The sequence below is a fragment of the Teleopsis dalmanni genome, chromosome 1 (assembly GCF_002237135.1).
Source record: "Teleopsis dalmanni isolate 2A chromosome 1, ASM223713v2, whole genome shotgun sequence".
Taxonomy (NCBI): Eukaryota; Metazoa; Arthropoda; class Insecta; order Diptera; family Diopsidae; genus Teleopsis; species Teleopsis dalmanni.
Genome location: NC_051846.1, coordinates 96,734,185 through 96,750,812, shown reverse-complemented (window position 1 = coordinate 96,750,812; position 16,628 = coordinate 96,734,185). Strand labels below are relative to the sequence as shown.

At 33.1% G+C, this 16,628-nt stretch overlaps 1 protein-coding gene across 1 annotated transcript; it reads left to right on the top strand.

Moving 5' to 3' along the window:
* The first annotated feature begins 9,670 nt into the window (after positions 1-9,670).
* LOC119672951 (putative nuclease HARBI1) lies at positions 9,671-10,757 on the top strand. The gene is made up of 3 exons (XM_038084135.1): positions 9,671-9,896; positions 9,950-10,231; positions 10,293-10,757. Exons 2-3 carry the CDS (start codon positions 10,058-10,060, stop codon positions 10,449-10,451), a joined length of 333 nt encoding a protein of 110 aa, XP_037940063.1. The 5' UTR covers positions 9,671-9,896; positions 9,950-10,057; the 3' UTR covers positions 10,452-10,757.
* Positions 10,758-16,628: the final 5,871 nt, after the last annotated feature.

The following is a 16,628-nucleotide window of genomic DNA, read 5'->3' as shown; positions in this document are numbered from 1 at the left end:
ATTCGTAAAAATTCAATTTTTGCCAAACGGCATGTGAAAAACATAATACTAAAAGGATGGGGACCAGTAAAATTGTAGTTTCGATGAAAAATCGTCTATTGGAAGTTTTTAAGTATTGTGGTTACCCAACTAATTACTAAATTGCATAAAAAATTAGAAATGTTCCTTAAAATGTCGTCTTATACTTAGTGTTTGTAGACTTTTGATCACTTGTTTTGCTATTCCTAACAATGAAAGCACCGTTATCTTAGGTGTTTTGTGAACACGTGCAAAAAAACTTCGCGAAAACATTGGGCATTGAATGTTTTAAAAAAAACAATAAAGCATGTTTCTAACAAATTTAGTTTTTGGAGAATATTTTCAAACAAAGTTTTTTGTACTGCCTGCTTGTTGACTTATGACTCCGACTGTATATTAAAATCAAAGATGAATCTGTCTACAAGAACGACATTGAATAGTGTCGAATTTGACAAAAAAGTAACGACCAGTTTTGCTCGTCCTTTTGCTGGGGTAAACTCACCGGTTTGTCCTGAGTCGTGACAATAAATTTTTATGAAATAAGGACACAGTGTTTAAATATTAATTTTTAAATGTTTATTTATTAGTTGAATTTCTTAAGTCTAACAATTATGATTTTCCTACTACTTTTACTTGGCTGAGTAAAATATATATAACTATAATAAAATATATAATATACAATACTAATATATATATATATTCGTGCTTATAAAGAAGGAAAAAAAGAACATAAACATATTCACGCCTATTACAAAAGAAACATAAACGTATTCATGCCTATGAGAGAAAGGACATAAACGTATTCACGCCTATGAGGGAAGGAACATAAACGAATTCACGCCTATGAGATTTAGTTGGAAGTACATAAACGTATTCACGCTTATGTGAAATTTGGTTGGAAGGAATATAAACGTATTCACGCTTACGTGGGGTTTGGTTGAGGAAATTTATAAAAATATTTATATAAATTGATATAAAAATAAAAAATATGATGTTGACGCGGTTTTCTTGATACTTATCTGTCTACGATGATTACTGGAAGTTAATCTGCGCGCTTCTGGTGACTTGGGATGTTGATCACTAAGTATCCTGCTTGAACAAATGCGTCGTCTTATATACACAACAGGCCGGACAGCAATGTTGCGCAATTGTTCTATTTACCGCTGATCTGTGTTTTTGTCGCTGTTATGAGTATGTATTCATATTCGCATTCTCCTCTCATTTGTTTTCTTTACGGCTTGTTTGAATTTTTCGCCGCGTTTATTTGCTAATTTAGATGCGCGCGCATCCTTCTCTTTGCGGTTGCCATGTGTGATTCCGTTTGATTCCGTTTGCGTAAACGTGGACTTGTTTACCATTTCGCAAAAAGTGAAAATTAATAAATAAAAGTGAAATAAAATATACATTTGATATAATTTTATATAAACAGAAGAAAACATATTAATTAAATTGAGGTACTACCAGTGAATAGGTATTAATTTATTAATTTATAATTTCAGTGATACATTTTTCATTGTTTTTATTTGCAGTGTTACTTGTGATATACAGTTGGTAAACTTTGTGTTTTATTTTTATGTAGGATAGAAATTCATAAAAATTTCTGTCCTTACAATAACTTAGCCTCAAATCTTTTCAATCGATGGGAAAGTTTTTTTTTATCTAGTTCTTAATGCGGTAAACATTTTAATAAAATTTTGATTGATGTCATTTTGATGCTGTGGCGAATTGAATCCTTATAAATTGTGGATATTTGTGTGTATAGTATAATTTCAAGTTTTTTTTATTTAGTATGGTGCGAGTTCTTTACCAATTAGCCAGCAGCAGACTCCAAATTGTTAATATCTTTTCTTGCATAGTTGAAAATAACGTTTTTGGATTTATCAGAAATGCTTCAGATTGATTGGGAAATCGCATTTTCTTAAAGGGACGCTGTTTGTATTTCATATATTTCCGTTTTTTACCAGTGAAGTGTCATTCGCTTCAAGTGTGTCGCTTCAATTTAACGTAACCTAAGAGTGTACCGTTATTTTCATTATTTCGTTTTGTTTATATTTTTATCAATAAGATGTTACTATTACACAATGGTAAGCTTTGAGGATAGAATTACTCATTTCATCCTTGTTATCAATGGAATGAGTTGTACAACCATGTAATGGAGAGTAAGAAATATGTAAAGTCGCGATCCTACATAGTTATTCCGAAAATAAATAAATACGTGTTTAAAAGAAATTTGTAGAAATATACAATAAAAATCATTAGCTAATCTTGTAATATTTAAAAATTTGAAAAAAAACCAACTTCCGTTTAGTGAATAAATATTTTATTTCAAACCGAACGTTTATATAATAAGTTGTACGTATACAATTATATAACTGATATGACTTAAAAACAATGATTCTATTAGTTTTACATCAATGATGATTTTATTACAATTACCCTTGCATACATGTTGTTTAAAAATTGTCTTTACGAAAAAACACCCAATTTAAAAATTATTCTGTGTAAGTATACTGAAAAGTTGCTAGTGACGGTGTTTGAACGGGTACTAAGTGATTGTGACCATTTGTACTCTGTTGGATCAAATAATTTCGTCCTTTTGAAAACCACTGAACAACACTTAATTCATCTACTGTTTCTGTTGATACCGGGTTATATTTTCGACTTTCGGAACGGATCATTTTAACTCCATGCACAGTCCTGTTTGGGTTTACAAAAAGTTTTTTATGTGGGATGTGGTCATTATGCATTTTAAAATTGTTGCTAAAAATGCTTTGATAAGGTGGTGGAGGTGTGATATTAGAGTGCTGATTATTGTGGTCGAAAGATTGTGATGAATCAAATACGAGAAGACCATTTTTTTTACGTAACATACTGCCATTAGTTAATGCATTAGTGGTATGCTGGCTATTAATATACCGAAATATGAATTCTGTGGTAAATACAACTAATGAAGTTATAAATCCAGCTGCCATTATATAATAAGTCATCATAAGGTCTCCATTTCGTAACTGACGTTCAGTGCCACCTAAATCTTGAGGGCATATTTCTGCATTGGGTAAGCCTCTAACTGAAAGATGTTTAATGATTCCAGATTCAACAAGATTCAATAATCTGAAAAAGATGAAAAAATGAATTTGAATTAGTATATATATACAATTTATTGTATGTTAATTAAAAAAAGGAACAAAAAGGTTATGAACACGAAAATAGTATATATCAGTGATAATAAAGAATAAAGTTAAATGAGTTTATGAGTTTGTAAAGGCATACATTTTATATAACTACTGACGTAGGGAACTTGTTGAGGTTCTGAAAATAGTCATTAGTTAAAAAATGTATACCCCATATCCGAAACAATTTTTTTTCATTAATTCATAACACACTCAGTTTAACGATGAATCAGATCTTGCTTAATTTTATCTTTTAAAGTAGTGTAAAAGCATATTTTGTTCTTTCGTTGTCTTGTCTTTACTGAGATGGTCTGAGTACTTAATCCAACTACTGCTTCAAATACATATTTTTCTGGAGCATCTTCACCCATTCTCACGACATGACCAAGCCAGCGAAGCCATTGGATTTTAATTCGCTGAATTATGTCGTGCTAAAGCTCGTAAAGTTTCTTGTGCATTCAGACGCTGTAGTCTTTACCAACTTGTAGAGGACCAAAGAGGACCAATCTTACGAAGAAATTTTCTCTCAAACATTCCCAGTGCTGCTCAATCATCCTGTGGTGATGTCCATGCTTCTGTGCCATACAGAAGTACAGGACGGATGAGCGATCTGTAGAGCGTAAGTTTTGTTTGTCGAGAGAGCTCTACATCTCAATTGCATACTGAGCCCATATTAGCACCTATTATAAATAGAGATTCTTCTAAACCTTTTCTTGCAGATTTCTTTTTGATAGCATAAAGGCAGCTGTAACATCATGCTTAGTATGTTAGATTATGTCAATGTCGTCGGCATAAGCAAAGAACAGGACACATTTGTAAAATATGGTTCTATTACGATGAACACCTGCCCTGCGTATGATCATTTCCTTTTTGAAATTCAAAATATTACATGATAAAGGATCACTTTGTCTGAAGTCTCGCATGGTACCAAAAGGTTCGAAGAGACTCGATTTTAGCTTGTCAGAGCTATGGATATTGCTCAACTTCATTCTACAGAATTGGATTAAATTTGCAGAAAAACATACATTACTTTGCTCAGACATTGCGGCGTAAACACGATTCGTTATGAGACTATCGAAAGCTGCTTTATAATCGACAAAAAGATGATTATGTTCGTAAGCTTTTTCAGAATTTGGTGCAGTGTGCATATCTGGTCAATAATGAAGCGATCAGATCGAAAGTCGCACTGATAAGGTAAGGTAACATATGGCTTCAAGCTTTTACACAGTACAGTTGAAAGGACCTTGTATACGATAGCTATTAGGCTGTTCTCGCTACAGTTGGCGCACATTGTAGGAACATCTTTTTTCAAAACAGGACAAAGATTTTATTTTACAACAAACTACTGAAATTTTTTTTAAATTTATATTCTTAATATAATAATTATTTAATATCAATTATCAAAAATATAAGCTAAAAAAGTGAATTTCATTTCAATGTGTAAACCCATTCTTGACATACTGTATGTGTAAGTTATTAATATTGTGATTTATTATTATATAATAACTATAAATGACACTGACAATTTATTATTTTCTACCTCTTTGATTCATTGCAGTACCTAAATGACGGAAAGCAACAAGACAAATATCAATTGTAAGTATTTTATTTTCGATACATTAGCATTTGTTAAATACTAATTAAGGTATTAAAAATGAACTTTTTTGTAGACATTCTAAGTGATGATTTGACTTTCTCAAATGATGATAGATGATGAGAATTTTAGTCATGACAAATTTCAAACAAGTGCTGTAAATTATTTAAAGTACAAAATACCTAGTTAAAATTTTTTGTTTTTCCAGCTTCTAGTCAAAATATTACAGCGATTAAAGAAATTAATTCCCAACAAAATTCGAAACATAAATGATGCAAATAGTTTCCAGGTTGACTGAAGAAGTGATTTTGCTGTGGAGAGAAGTTCGAGAATTACGATTATTTGGTTCGAAAAGTGCTTCTCAGGAACTTTCTCTACTGCCACAATTACCCATAACAACTATAGATTCATTAAGAGATTTTGACAATCAACTACATATAAATGAAAATATAAGGAGTGCATTGGTAATATTGCTTACAGAAACAGTGATTAAAGAATTCATTAGATTCATATGATTTGTCATATTTTTTAAGAAATGCCAGAAAAAATGTTAATAGTGATGAACTTGATGCCAAATGTTCTTCGAGAGATGCAGCTAGTAAACCATTCATTCAAAATTATTTTCTGGTTCGAATAAGTAAAGATATTTTGTACGTATATATATACCTTGCCATCAGAAAAGAACGAGAATTTTAATTTTTGAATTCCCGCGCTTATCGGTAATTTTTTTTTATTTTCACGCTGGCAACACTATTATACACATTCTGTCAAAGTTTAACGTATATCGTACGATTAGTTTTTGTTTGGTGTCTATACAAAGAAGTTGAAAAATTTTCGTGTGGCGTATTTTAGGTGAATTTCATTCAAAAAAAGCGTCGTTGTGATGTAGCCAAAGAGATGATTTCCAACGCAGATAGTGACCCTACATTCATCGAACGCATCATAACTGGTGATGAGACATTGGTCTATGAATTTGACATGCCCACCAAACAACAATCGACCGAATGGTGCTTCGAAGGTGAGCCGAAACCGAATAGAGAACGCCAAAGTCGGTCCAAAATCAAGGTTATGCTGACTGTTTTCTTCGATATTCGTGGTGTGAAATCCTTTCGGATGGTCAAACGGTCAATAAGGATTATTATTTGATTATATATCAAACTCTTCATTGAATTGCTAACAGGCCACTACAGACTGCGATACCATCTGAAAAACATTGGTCTAGCAGAAAACGATTCCTTCCGACTCTATCAAGAGCAACAGGAAACAGCAGAACACATTCTATGTCTCTACCTAACCCTGCTAAAAATCAGACTCAACTATTTTGGCAGTGGAGTTTTGAGACCTGAACACCTAGCCAGTATAAAACTTCATCGAATATCAAATTTAAAATAATTTGGAAGAACGTGTGTGTTAAGGGCCTCAAGAATTATTGTCAACAATCGTTGTCGTCGCTTGCTATTACACATCAAACTAGTCGACAATTTTTTAAACATGCCTCAGAAAAAATAGCAAATGTACTATAACACATCAGTCAATAAGACGTGTGACTAACTAAGGAAAACAAATTTTTTCTGCCAAACATCGATTTTACTCATCAATATAATCTCTTTCAAGGGCAATACAATCAATCCAACGCTTCTCTAACTTCTTGATTCCGTGTACGAACATTTTACATAACGTTACATAACGTTAATATAACTTATTTAGTTTCGCAGTTATAGTTGAAATACACAGATGAAAAATGTTTTTTTTACGCTTTTTTCAACTTTTTCGATTTTTCATGTGATGGAACTCCCACAAAAATATTTAAAAAAAATTCCTTTTTGATTGATGTTAAAAACTGTTTTAGTACAAACATTTTGAGTGGCTTAACATAAAAATCGAATAAAAATTTCAGAAGTTATTCGCCATTTTCCAAATTTGCCCAAAATAGTGGTTTTTATTAACAAATCAGAAAAATCATTTTTTCGAGTTGATTTTATAAATTTAAAGTACAAATCAAAACAGTATTATTTAAAATTGTACAAATTTTGTTTAAAAATTAAAAATTAATATTATTAAATTTTAATATATTGCATTTCATATATAAGTTTGATCTATTTTAATTTAAAATATTCACAATATTTAATTCTAGTAAGTGCTTTGTGTCGTTGACAATGTTTAGTTGTATATTACTTGTGAAGTGATATTTTAGTTAGGATTGCGTACTCGTGATGTTGATTATATGTTTATTCAAATGCTTTTAGTCGCCTTAGCACTAAAACGGATTTTTGTGTGGCTTCTGACAAAATATTTTACCACTCCTCGAGCAGTACCAATTTAAGCTCTGCTTTTGTTGTTATAGTGCGCTTCTTTAGACGTCGTTAGATGTCTTTCCAAAACCTTTAGTGGATATGCAGTCCCATACACATATACTTCTCCACCACAGACATAGCAAGGTTCTGTTTTTGGAGTTTGATTTTCTCCAAACTATTTGGCGGCCATAATTTCGAAAGATTTTAAATATACTTTCATTTGAAAAGATTACATTGTTCCAAAAGTCGATTGACTTGCTTAAGTACTGCTTCGCATAGGCTAAACGCTTCGTTAGATGACCTTCGCAATCATATATTTTCACCTATAAACACAACAACTGTATTTAGTCTCATGCAGTGGCCCTCTGACGGTTATGGGATGAATATCATTACCAAACTTTTTTTCAACCTGGGTTGGGGATATTATTGAATTTAACTTCACCTTTCCTATTATTTAACTGCGTTCACGGTCGCTTAAAGCTTTATGGCGGCTAATGTGCTTTGCCAAATTGTGGATTGGGTTGTGTATATCTTTTCTTCAATCTCGGTGTAAGCTTCGTTTTAATTGTGTAAACATAGAATTCTTTTCCATTGATATTTGGCGTTTTCATTTTATTTACTGCTAATTAACTAGTTTATATGGAAGAAGGGTTCTGAAAAGCACCACGCACAAATATTGTGCGCATCTAAATAAAATTTCACACCACAAATTTTATTTGCAAAGAAAAATGCACATATTGTGCGCACAAATAAAATACACATTTTACACGAATGTGGTGGAATGAAATAAAACTCGCACACGCATTCAGTGTTTGTCCCGAATTTACTTTGCACAGCATTTTGGATGTGAGGAAGCCAGTTTGCACTCGCATATAACGTGCGCTGAAAATAATATGAGAAGCACATTTGTGTGCAGACTAGAAAATAAAAATGCACCAAAATGTGCGAAGACGAAATGTCTAATGCACATTTGTATGAAATGATGATTTAAAAATTATGATGAATATAGCAAGTACGAAAACTGATTTGCAATAATTTTGGTCTTAAAATTAAATATTTTATTGAAGAAGTGATTTTCTATATATTTTAATCTTGAACTTATTATTAAATTTATACTTATTGTTTATATTACTTATTATTTTAGGGTTTATTAATTTAAAGCTTGGAAATAAAAGTTAATTTCACTATGTGATTGAAAACTTTATTAGGCCATTTCTTTTGTAAGCGTGCCACAAAAGAACAAATAAAATAAGCAATACTTTCGATGCCAACTCTGAACAAAATAGATATTTTGTTAGGCTTTTTGCAAATTAATAATAATTCTTTACAATTATTGGTGAGAATATTTTTTTTACATAATTGTAAATAAAATATAACTTTTTATGTTTTTTAACAGTAAAATAATAAATAGAAAGAATAACGTTTTTGTTTAGATTTTTTAGCAACCATGCGACTTGAGCTGCTTATTAGTTAAGCGAATTCAAAATGTTTGACTAAATAAGCCAGCAGTGTTGTTTCATATGTTATTTGTAAAATAAGCGATTATTCTTTTGTGATATGCTTACAAAAGAAAAGGCCTAGTGTTGTTGCTTCATGTATTTTTTTTAAACTAAGCGGTTGTTATTTTACAATGTGCTTAAAAAAAGATGTTAAATATTAACATTATATTCGATACCTCAGCAACAAATTGACTGGAACACAGTTAACAGTACATAATCCATACTTTGCATATTTCACCATTGCTTCAGTTACGTTGTAACCGCAGCTTAACATAAATGTTCTAAAATAAGTTAATTCATATTTGCTAAACTGCTTAAAATATAAATTGAATAACACATTTCAGCAATGTGAAATAATTCATTTAGTATCTAATTTAATGCTTATTAAAAAAATTAAAAAGTTGAAATAAATAATCCTCTCTTCATGAAAGTATAATACTGACATAATATTAAATATAAAAAGCAACTAAAATATTTATTACAGCAAAATAAACAAACAACATAAAACAACATACATTTGTTTTATTATTAGGTTTAACTTAATTTTTTATGTTTAATTACAACCTAAATTTAACAAAATTTTATACATGTTTTTAAAAAATGTTAGATACTCTACCTAAGTGAATATATATTTTTTTTGGGAAGAAAAATAACTATTTTATGCCAACGCGTATTATTTTTACTAAACTGGTGCAAAACTCACCAAACAACAAATGCTTAAAGTTCACTTGCTGAATTTGCATTTAAAAATGTTACATCTTTTTACAAAAGTTAGAGTGAAATACATAAAAAAACTAACGGCCTTATTCATAAAAAGTTATAGTAGGTTTCTAATACATTTTATCGAAAATGTTATTCATAAACGTATTTTAAAGTTAAAATGCTGTTAAAATGCTGTTAAAATATGTCAAAATTTATAATAGGTTTATACCTTCTATAACAGCATTTTAAGCAAAATTTTTGATTGTGTAGTAATTTTTATTGCGTGAATTACAATTAAATATGGATGCCATAAGCATAATTAAAGAAATTGGTGAGAATTCAATTTAATTTTTTTATATAATTAAAAACGAAATTATTGTGTAGATTTTTTAAATGGAATAGCCAAAAAAAATTCCCGCCATTTAAAAATATATAAAAAACGTAGAGATCCGTTTATGCTGCGTGATGATGAATTTCAAATGAGGTACCGATTTTCAAAAAAGGGCGTAGAAAAAATAATTGACTTGGTGAAACAGGACTTAACGTTTGATAATAGAGGCGCTGGAACTTCCGCAAGATTACAAGTTCAGTAGCTTTGCGATGTTGGAGTCGTAGAGAAGTAACTAATCTTTTTCATATACTATTACATACTAAAAGCTTTTAATATAAAAGGTACAAGACGATGCAGGTGATTTACATGGCCTTAGCCAGGCTGCGACTGACTGCATTTGCGTTAGAGTAGCTAGTGCTCTTGCAAAACATGCCGCAACTGTGATTAAAATGCCAGAATCATTGATAGAAGAGGAAGCAAATATGAAAAGCTTCAAACGCAAAAAAAATTTTCCAAATGTGATTGGTGCAATTGATTGCACGCACATAAAAATTAAAAAAGTGGGTGGAGATATTTCCCAATATTATATAAATCGGAAAGGGTATTATTCATTAAACGTACAAGTGCGTATTTTTAGTACCTTTAAAATATTTAAATATTTAAAAAATAAATTATATTTTGTAGGTGGTATGTGATGCAAATTTAAAAATTTGCAATGTAGTCGCAAGATGGAGAGGTAATACGCACGACTGCCGGATTTTCGATGAGTCAATTTTTAAAGAACAGTTAGAGGCAGGTAAATTCAAAGGGCGCTTGGTTGGCGATTCAGGATACAAACTTTAACCATACCTATTCACTCCAATACTGAAACCACAAAACGCAAAAGAAGAACGATACAATGCTGCACACATCACCACCAGAAATACAATTGAAAGATGCTTTGGTGTGTGGAAGCAAAGATTTCGTTGTCTTCTAGATGGGTTGAATATATCATTGGAGAATGCGAAAACAGTTATAGTCGCACTTGCAGTATTGCACAATCCTGCAATTACTTACAATGAAAATGACTTCAAAATACCTTATAATGACAATTTTTCTGCGGCTATCAACTATCAACTTTAGTTCCTTATCTGACTGTGAAGAAATATGTGACGATAATTCAACAATTCGAAAGAAACATAATGTTATATTAAAAACATTTATTGAAAAAAACTTTTAATTAAATTGCAAATTAAATAACACATTCATAATTTTAAGTTTACATTGTAATTACTTAACAAAACTAATTTTTTTTAACTAATATACGTTAATTTATGTAATTTTTAACATAAGTTATGATCCCAACGAACGCAATTATCAATTCTTTCAAAATTTGCAGCAAAATAATATTTACTATTTCAAAATTGTGAAATCCAAGTAATTTTGTTTTGCACCCTTGGATGGTAGCGCAAAATCAGGAACGCACATTTGGATGCAATCGTAATATTAGAAAAGCACACTCATCTGCACAGAAAATATTTTTTTTCGCACAGTGCGGTGTGAGGAGAGGTTTTTATGCCGCATAGTGCGGTGCGAGCATAAAATTTTCTCCCACATGTGATTGTGCACATTTTTATAAGTCAATCACAAAACACAAATGTGCGTGCATGAAACTGTATGCACAATCATCGTGTGAAGCAATGTGAAATTTAAAGCAGCACCTAAAATGTGTGTACTGTAAAGTTACGCTTATACAAATCAAAGACGTGTTCTTTTTGAGTGTCCAAACAAGACTCATTTTTATTTATTTTTAATTCTTAAATCTAACATTGTTTCTTAATACTAATTTCCAATAGAATCTTATGTACTGATTCTATTGGTTAATACTTATAATACTTGCGTCTAATTGGTTAACCCAAATTAGACGTATATAATATTTTTAAGAAATAGCTTATCAATAAATAGTGTTATATTTACGAATGCAAGTGTTCTACATATGGTTTCACTTGAAACCGATTATTCTATTGACACAGTTTTGAATTATGCATATTGCACATATGGTGCAATGTGCGGCTCAGTGATTCGTCATCAAAGCAATGACAAAATAAATATTTCTTGACAATAATTTGTCGTTAATTTTATTAACATTTTTTTTCTTAACACCACAAACGTGCGAGTGCATATTTTAAAAATTAAATCTACTAAAAGTGTGGTGTGTGTGGGTTCATGTTCTTTGCCAACATCAGCCTATGCCATACCAAGGCCATGGTGCGTGATGTTTATCACACTCTTCACGAGGTGAACCTGTTTTAATGTTGATAACTCTATTGACATAACAGAACACTATGGATCTAGAGATGAAAACTCGATAAAACTCGATACAACTCGTAATCTCCGGTGTTATTCAAGCCGTGCCGATGAAATGAATGGCACTACGTTACTGTGTCTCTGAGTGGAGACCTCCGTATAACTGGCGCCCTCCGCTTGTAAAATAGTCTTGTTCTGGTATAGCAGAACTCTGCCTCAGTCACGTCCGAATCACTTAGGACAAGATTAGCCTGGGCAAAGCAGGTCCTTAATACTTCTAAGAAAGAGAAAAAGGAACCTGTGTCGAAGCGTCAGCGCTCATTAGATGAGTCAGCTTCGAAACCTTATGCCAAAAGGCAAAATTTCGTGGCAACGTCACCACTACTAAGTCCTTTATCGACACGCTGAAGGGCTCGATCATGATGGGGTCATCGATGAAAATGACCCAGATGGCACTATCACCCCTGAAAAAAGATCAAATCGAGCGACAGCTCCTTGATGTATACGTTGAGATCCTGTAGGAATTTCCAGGCACAACCTCTACATGTCGCGACAGTGGATGGTTTCAGGGCCATGTGAAGCTAGACGCTTGGATAGATCAACGTCTGTTGATCTCTTTCACATTGCCATCTCCAGAATGGGTAAGGTTTGGTCAAGCGCAAAACTAAAAGTTGTTGCTGAGTAGCTAATTCCTAGCCGACATAGAGCGCTTTCCTGAATTCCAGCGGATTTTGGAGTTATTTCGGCTGGGAAACCTTGATGTAAATACGGCTACGTGGAAGGTCAGTAAGCTGGTAGAAGTCAAAGACAAGTATAGGTTGGTCAGTTTTGTGATCGACAAAGCCTCCCTGGCCATTCTGGCGCGATCTGATGGTGTATTAAACCACGATTTCTTCTCCATAAATATGAGGGTTTATAAAAAAGATCAGGCGCAACCCTCGTTTGACGTAAGGAACTCTGTGGCGACTTCTTAATATGCTGCTGATCTCCCATCGGAAGTGGGCAGCATTAAACCTGTTTCTATGACCGAAGTGAGTCCGGTCGGCATATTATTTGAAGACTCACCTGTGTGTATGGACACCTCGGTGTCTGTTCCCTCGCTGGCTCCCTCAATCACATCAGAGGAGAGCATAGGTATGCGCTATCTTTTCGATGAATAGGAACTCCTGAAATCGATATGCCTAGATCCTGCAAATTGATTAATAAAAAATTTATTGCTTTCGCAATACAGTGACGGTGACCAAACCGCAGTAAGTATTGAAGGCTCCTAGGGCCAAATTTCATAGATCACTCAAGAACTGGAATGTGTCCACTCAACACTCCTTCTGAGATCATATGATTCTAGAATTTACTTTAACCCTTGTGACGATTTAAATAAACAACGATGTCGTCCCAACAATAAATTTACTATTACCAATAATTTCATTGGGTGTAAAATTTATCAACAACACTAACCATTTCCCTTTGGGTGTAAACACAAAATTTGTGGTTTTGCTTTATAAGCAATGAATTCAAGTTGAGCTACACTTCGCAATAACAACAACCGAAGTCCCGTTAAAAGTAAACAGTATAAAAAGCAATGAAAAATCGAACAAAGTTGGATTTGGTCGCAGCACTTCGAACAGTGCGCATCGTGGGAATTGCATGGCACTTGATCACAGGCCATGAAACAGAGCACTTCGCAGCACAAAAGGAAACATTTAACCACGTAACTAAGTACTTGATAACACATTGATTTCCAACCTACCAGCATAGCCTAGTCAGTAACGCTAATTCCAAGCAACGTAGCCTAGTCGGTAACGTTGATTCCCAACCTACCAGCGTAGCCTAGCCGGTAACTCTAATTCCAAGCAACGTAGCCTAGTCGGTAATGCTGATTTCAAGCGACGTGGCTTAGTCGGTAACGTTGGACACTTTCCCTAATACTAATCGGGTTTTCTTTTTACAGGAATTATAGCAATTTTCCATATTTGTATTAGCAATAAAATTTGTTAGTAAATAAGTATAAATATAAATATTGTAAAAATTTTTATTTTGTAAAAAATTAATTAAACTGAAATAACCCAGTTTTTTTAAATTATTATACGACGAGAAGATTCGGGGTTATAAAGAAATTTTCTTGTAACAACCCTGGGATCCGTCGACCAAATCCTCGGCCGAAAGGTTCATTACACACCCAATAAATCGAGCATCTGCAAACAGAAAAAGTTCAGAAATATTAAAAATACCAACTGGACGAAATATAAAGCAGCGTTAAGATAGCTGTTGTCAAACATTTCCTTCGATCCCCCAGGGAACATTATTGATTTAGACTATCAAATCCAAGATCTCACCTCAATGGTCAATGAATATTTTAATTTTGCCTAGTAGGAAATGCAACCCACCATGGTGGAATAAAGACTTGGGTCTCTTACGAAAGGACTGTAGGAGACTATTCAATAAGGCAAAATTAGACAATTATGAGAGTGACTGACTGGAATACAAGATCTCTTTACAAAAATATAAGATAAATTGTACCTATGTAAAGAGAACTAGTTTGCAGACATACTGTCAGGAAATAAACAGTAATTCCGAAACTTACAAACTGTGTAAAATCTTATCCAAAAATAGCACACCTGCATCCATAGAGGGCATTAATAACTGCATCCACAGAGTGCCTTAATATCTCACCGGTTAACTCTATTAAAGTAAACCTGCAGATAGTTAAATGGACTATTTTTAGTTTTAGACCCTATTTAGACCCTATTCATCCAATTGAGCTCCAAAATTCCTGGGAGCTAATATCCCAGGCTTTTGGACATTTTTAGACATCGTTTCATTTTCAACTACGTCCCAACTAAATGGAGGGAGGTTAGAGTAGTTTTTGTACCCACAGCAAAACCTCACATCATAACCCTAATGAAATCCGTGCGAGAAGCCTCTCATTTTTCATGTTAAAGGCTCTTGAAAGAATTATGGATATAGAAGTAAAGCATGCTGTAAACCGCAATCAGTGGTCTTCCTCACAACATGCTTACAATAAGGGAAAATGTACGGAGACAACCCTCCACTCTCTCATATATAAAATAGAAAAAATCATCAAACTTAAAGAATTTTGTCTGGTTGTTTTCGTAGTTATTGAAGGGGCCTTCCAAGTGCAATACTAAGCGCAATCTCGTATCTAGGCGTTGATGCGCTTATTAGATTCATAAATCAGCTGCTAACTGGCAGACTCATTGAAGCAACGATATGCTCTTCAACAACACGCAGAAGGGTCAATAGAGGGGGAATACTCTCCCCTCTCCTCTGGAATATAGTGATGAATGAACTGCTAATAAAACTGAAGGTAGAGGGGTGCAAAACTGTTGCCTATGCGGATGATATTGCGATAACAGTCACCGGAAAATATACTACTACTCTTAGGGATATTCTGCAAAACGGTCTTAATATCCTAAACAAATGAACACAAAAATGTGGTCTTGGGGTAAAAATTCCAACAAAAGTGTAATCGTAGTTTTCACAAGAAAGCATACGGTCCCAAATCTTTCTCCACCCTCTCTACGAGGTTCTGTGTTACATGTGAAGGAGGAAGCCAAATTTTTAGGTATAATTTTTGATAGGACACTCGCATGGAAGAAAAACATCTCAGAGCGCGTTAGAAAAGCTAATATTGCCCACCTTCCATGTCAAAAAGCTATTGGTAAGAAGAGGTGTCTTCAACCACACATCACGTAATGGCTCTTTATAGCTCTTTATGGCTCTTTATGTCGTTAGTCCCATATTGCTATATGGTATTACGATATAGTGGACAGCTCTTGATAAATCTTCGTACTGTTTGGTACTTAACTCTGTATTAGTGGGGCACTATGCACCACACCATCCATTGCACTAGATTTGATGCTTCACTTACTGCCAATGGATATTATCAGTAAACAAATGGAAGCCTCATCTGCTCTTAGAGTAAAAGCTACCTCACAATGAAGAGCTGACTATGGACTTGCCTTCATTCTTAATCTTTTCAATTTTACTCCTAAAACCGTTGACTACATCTCTCCCACTCTCAACTTTGACAGAAAATTTAATGTCGAATTTCCATTTAGTGAGGTATGGACGTGGTCCCTTCTTAGATGAGGGCTTAACTATTTTTACTGATGGATCCAAAACAAGTAGTAGTGTAGGCAATAGAGTTTTCTCAGAGAATTGAACAAATCTTCTTTTTTAGGCTTTCAGACCATTGTAGTGTCTTTCAGGCGGAAGTAATCGCCATTATATAAAAATCAAATTTGTCGTGGCTGTGCAGAAGACGATGAGAATGCCTCTCATCTACTGTGGTTTTTTTTTTGGTTAATTAAAATTTTTTGGTTAATTAAAAATCGCTATATTAACGTGGTAAAAACAATATTAAAATTCAACATACTGACTGTGCCAATAATTATCTTAGTCACTGTACATCATTTGGCTTAACTCGTGTGCAACTTTGTCGCTTTGCGGTTGGTCTATATGCAGTAGACTGACAACAAAGCGGCATGGTTTGTACACTTATAAGCATCAGTATTTGGTTTTAGTTAGTTTAAAATAGCAATGCGGATCCATTAACTAAACAATTATATATTGTTAAGTAATCGTCTTTTGTAATTTACTCTTAATTATGTCGTACGTCTCACTGGATTTTATAAAATGAAAGAAAGTTCTTGAATTCAAGATTATGTACTTTTATTCAACAGTAGTATTTGATAATAGAGTGTTATTCGGAGT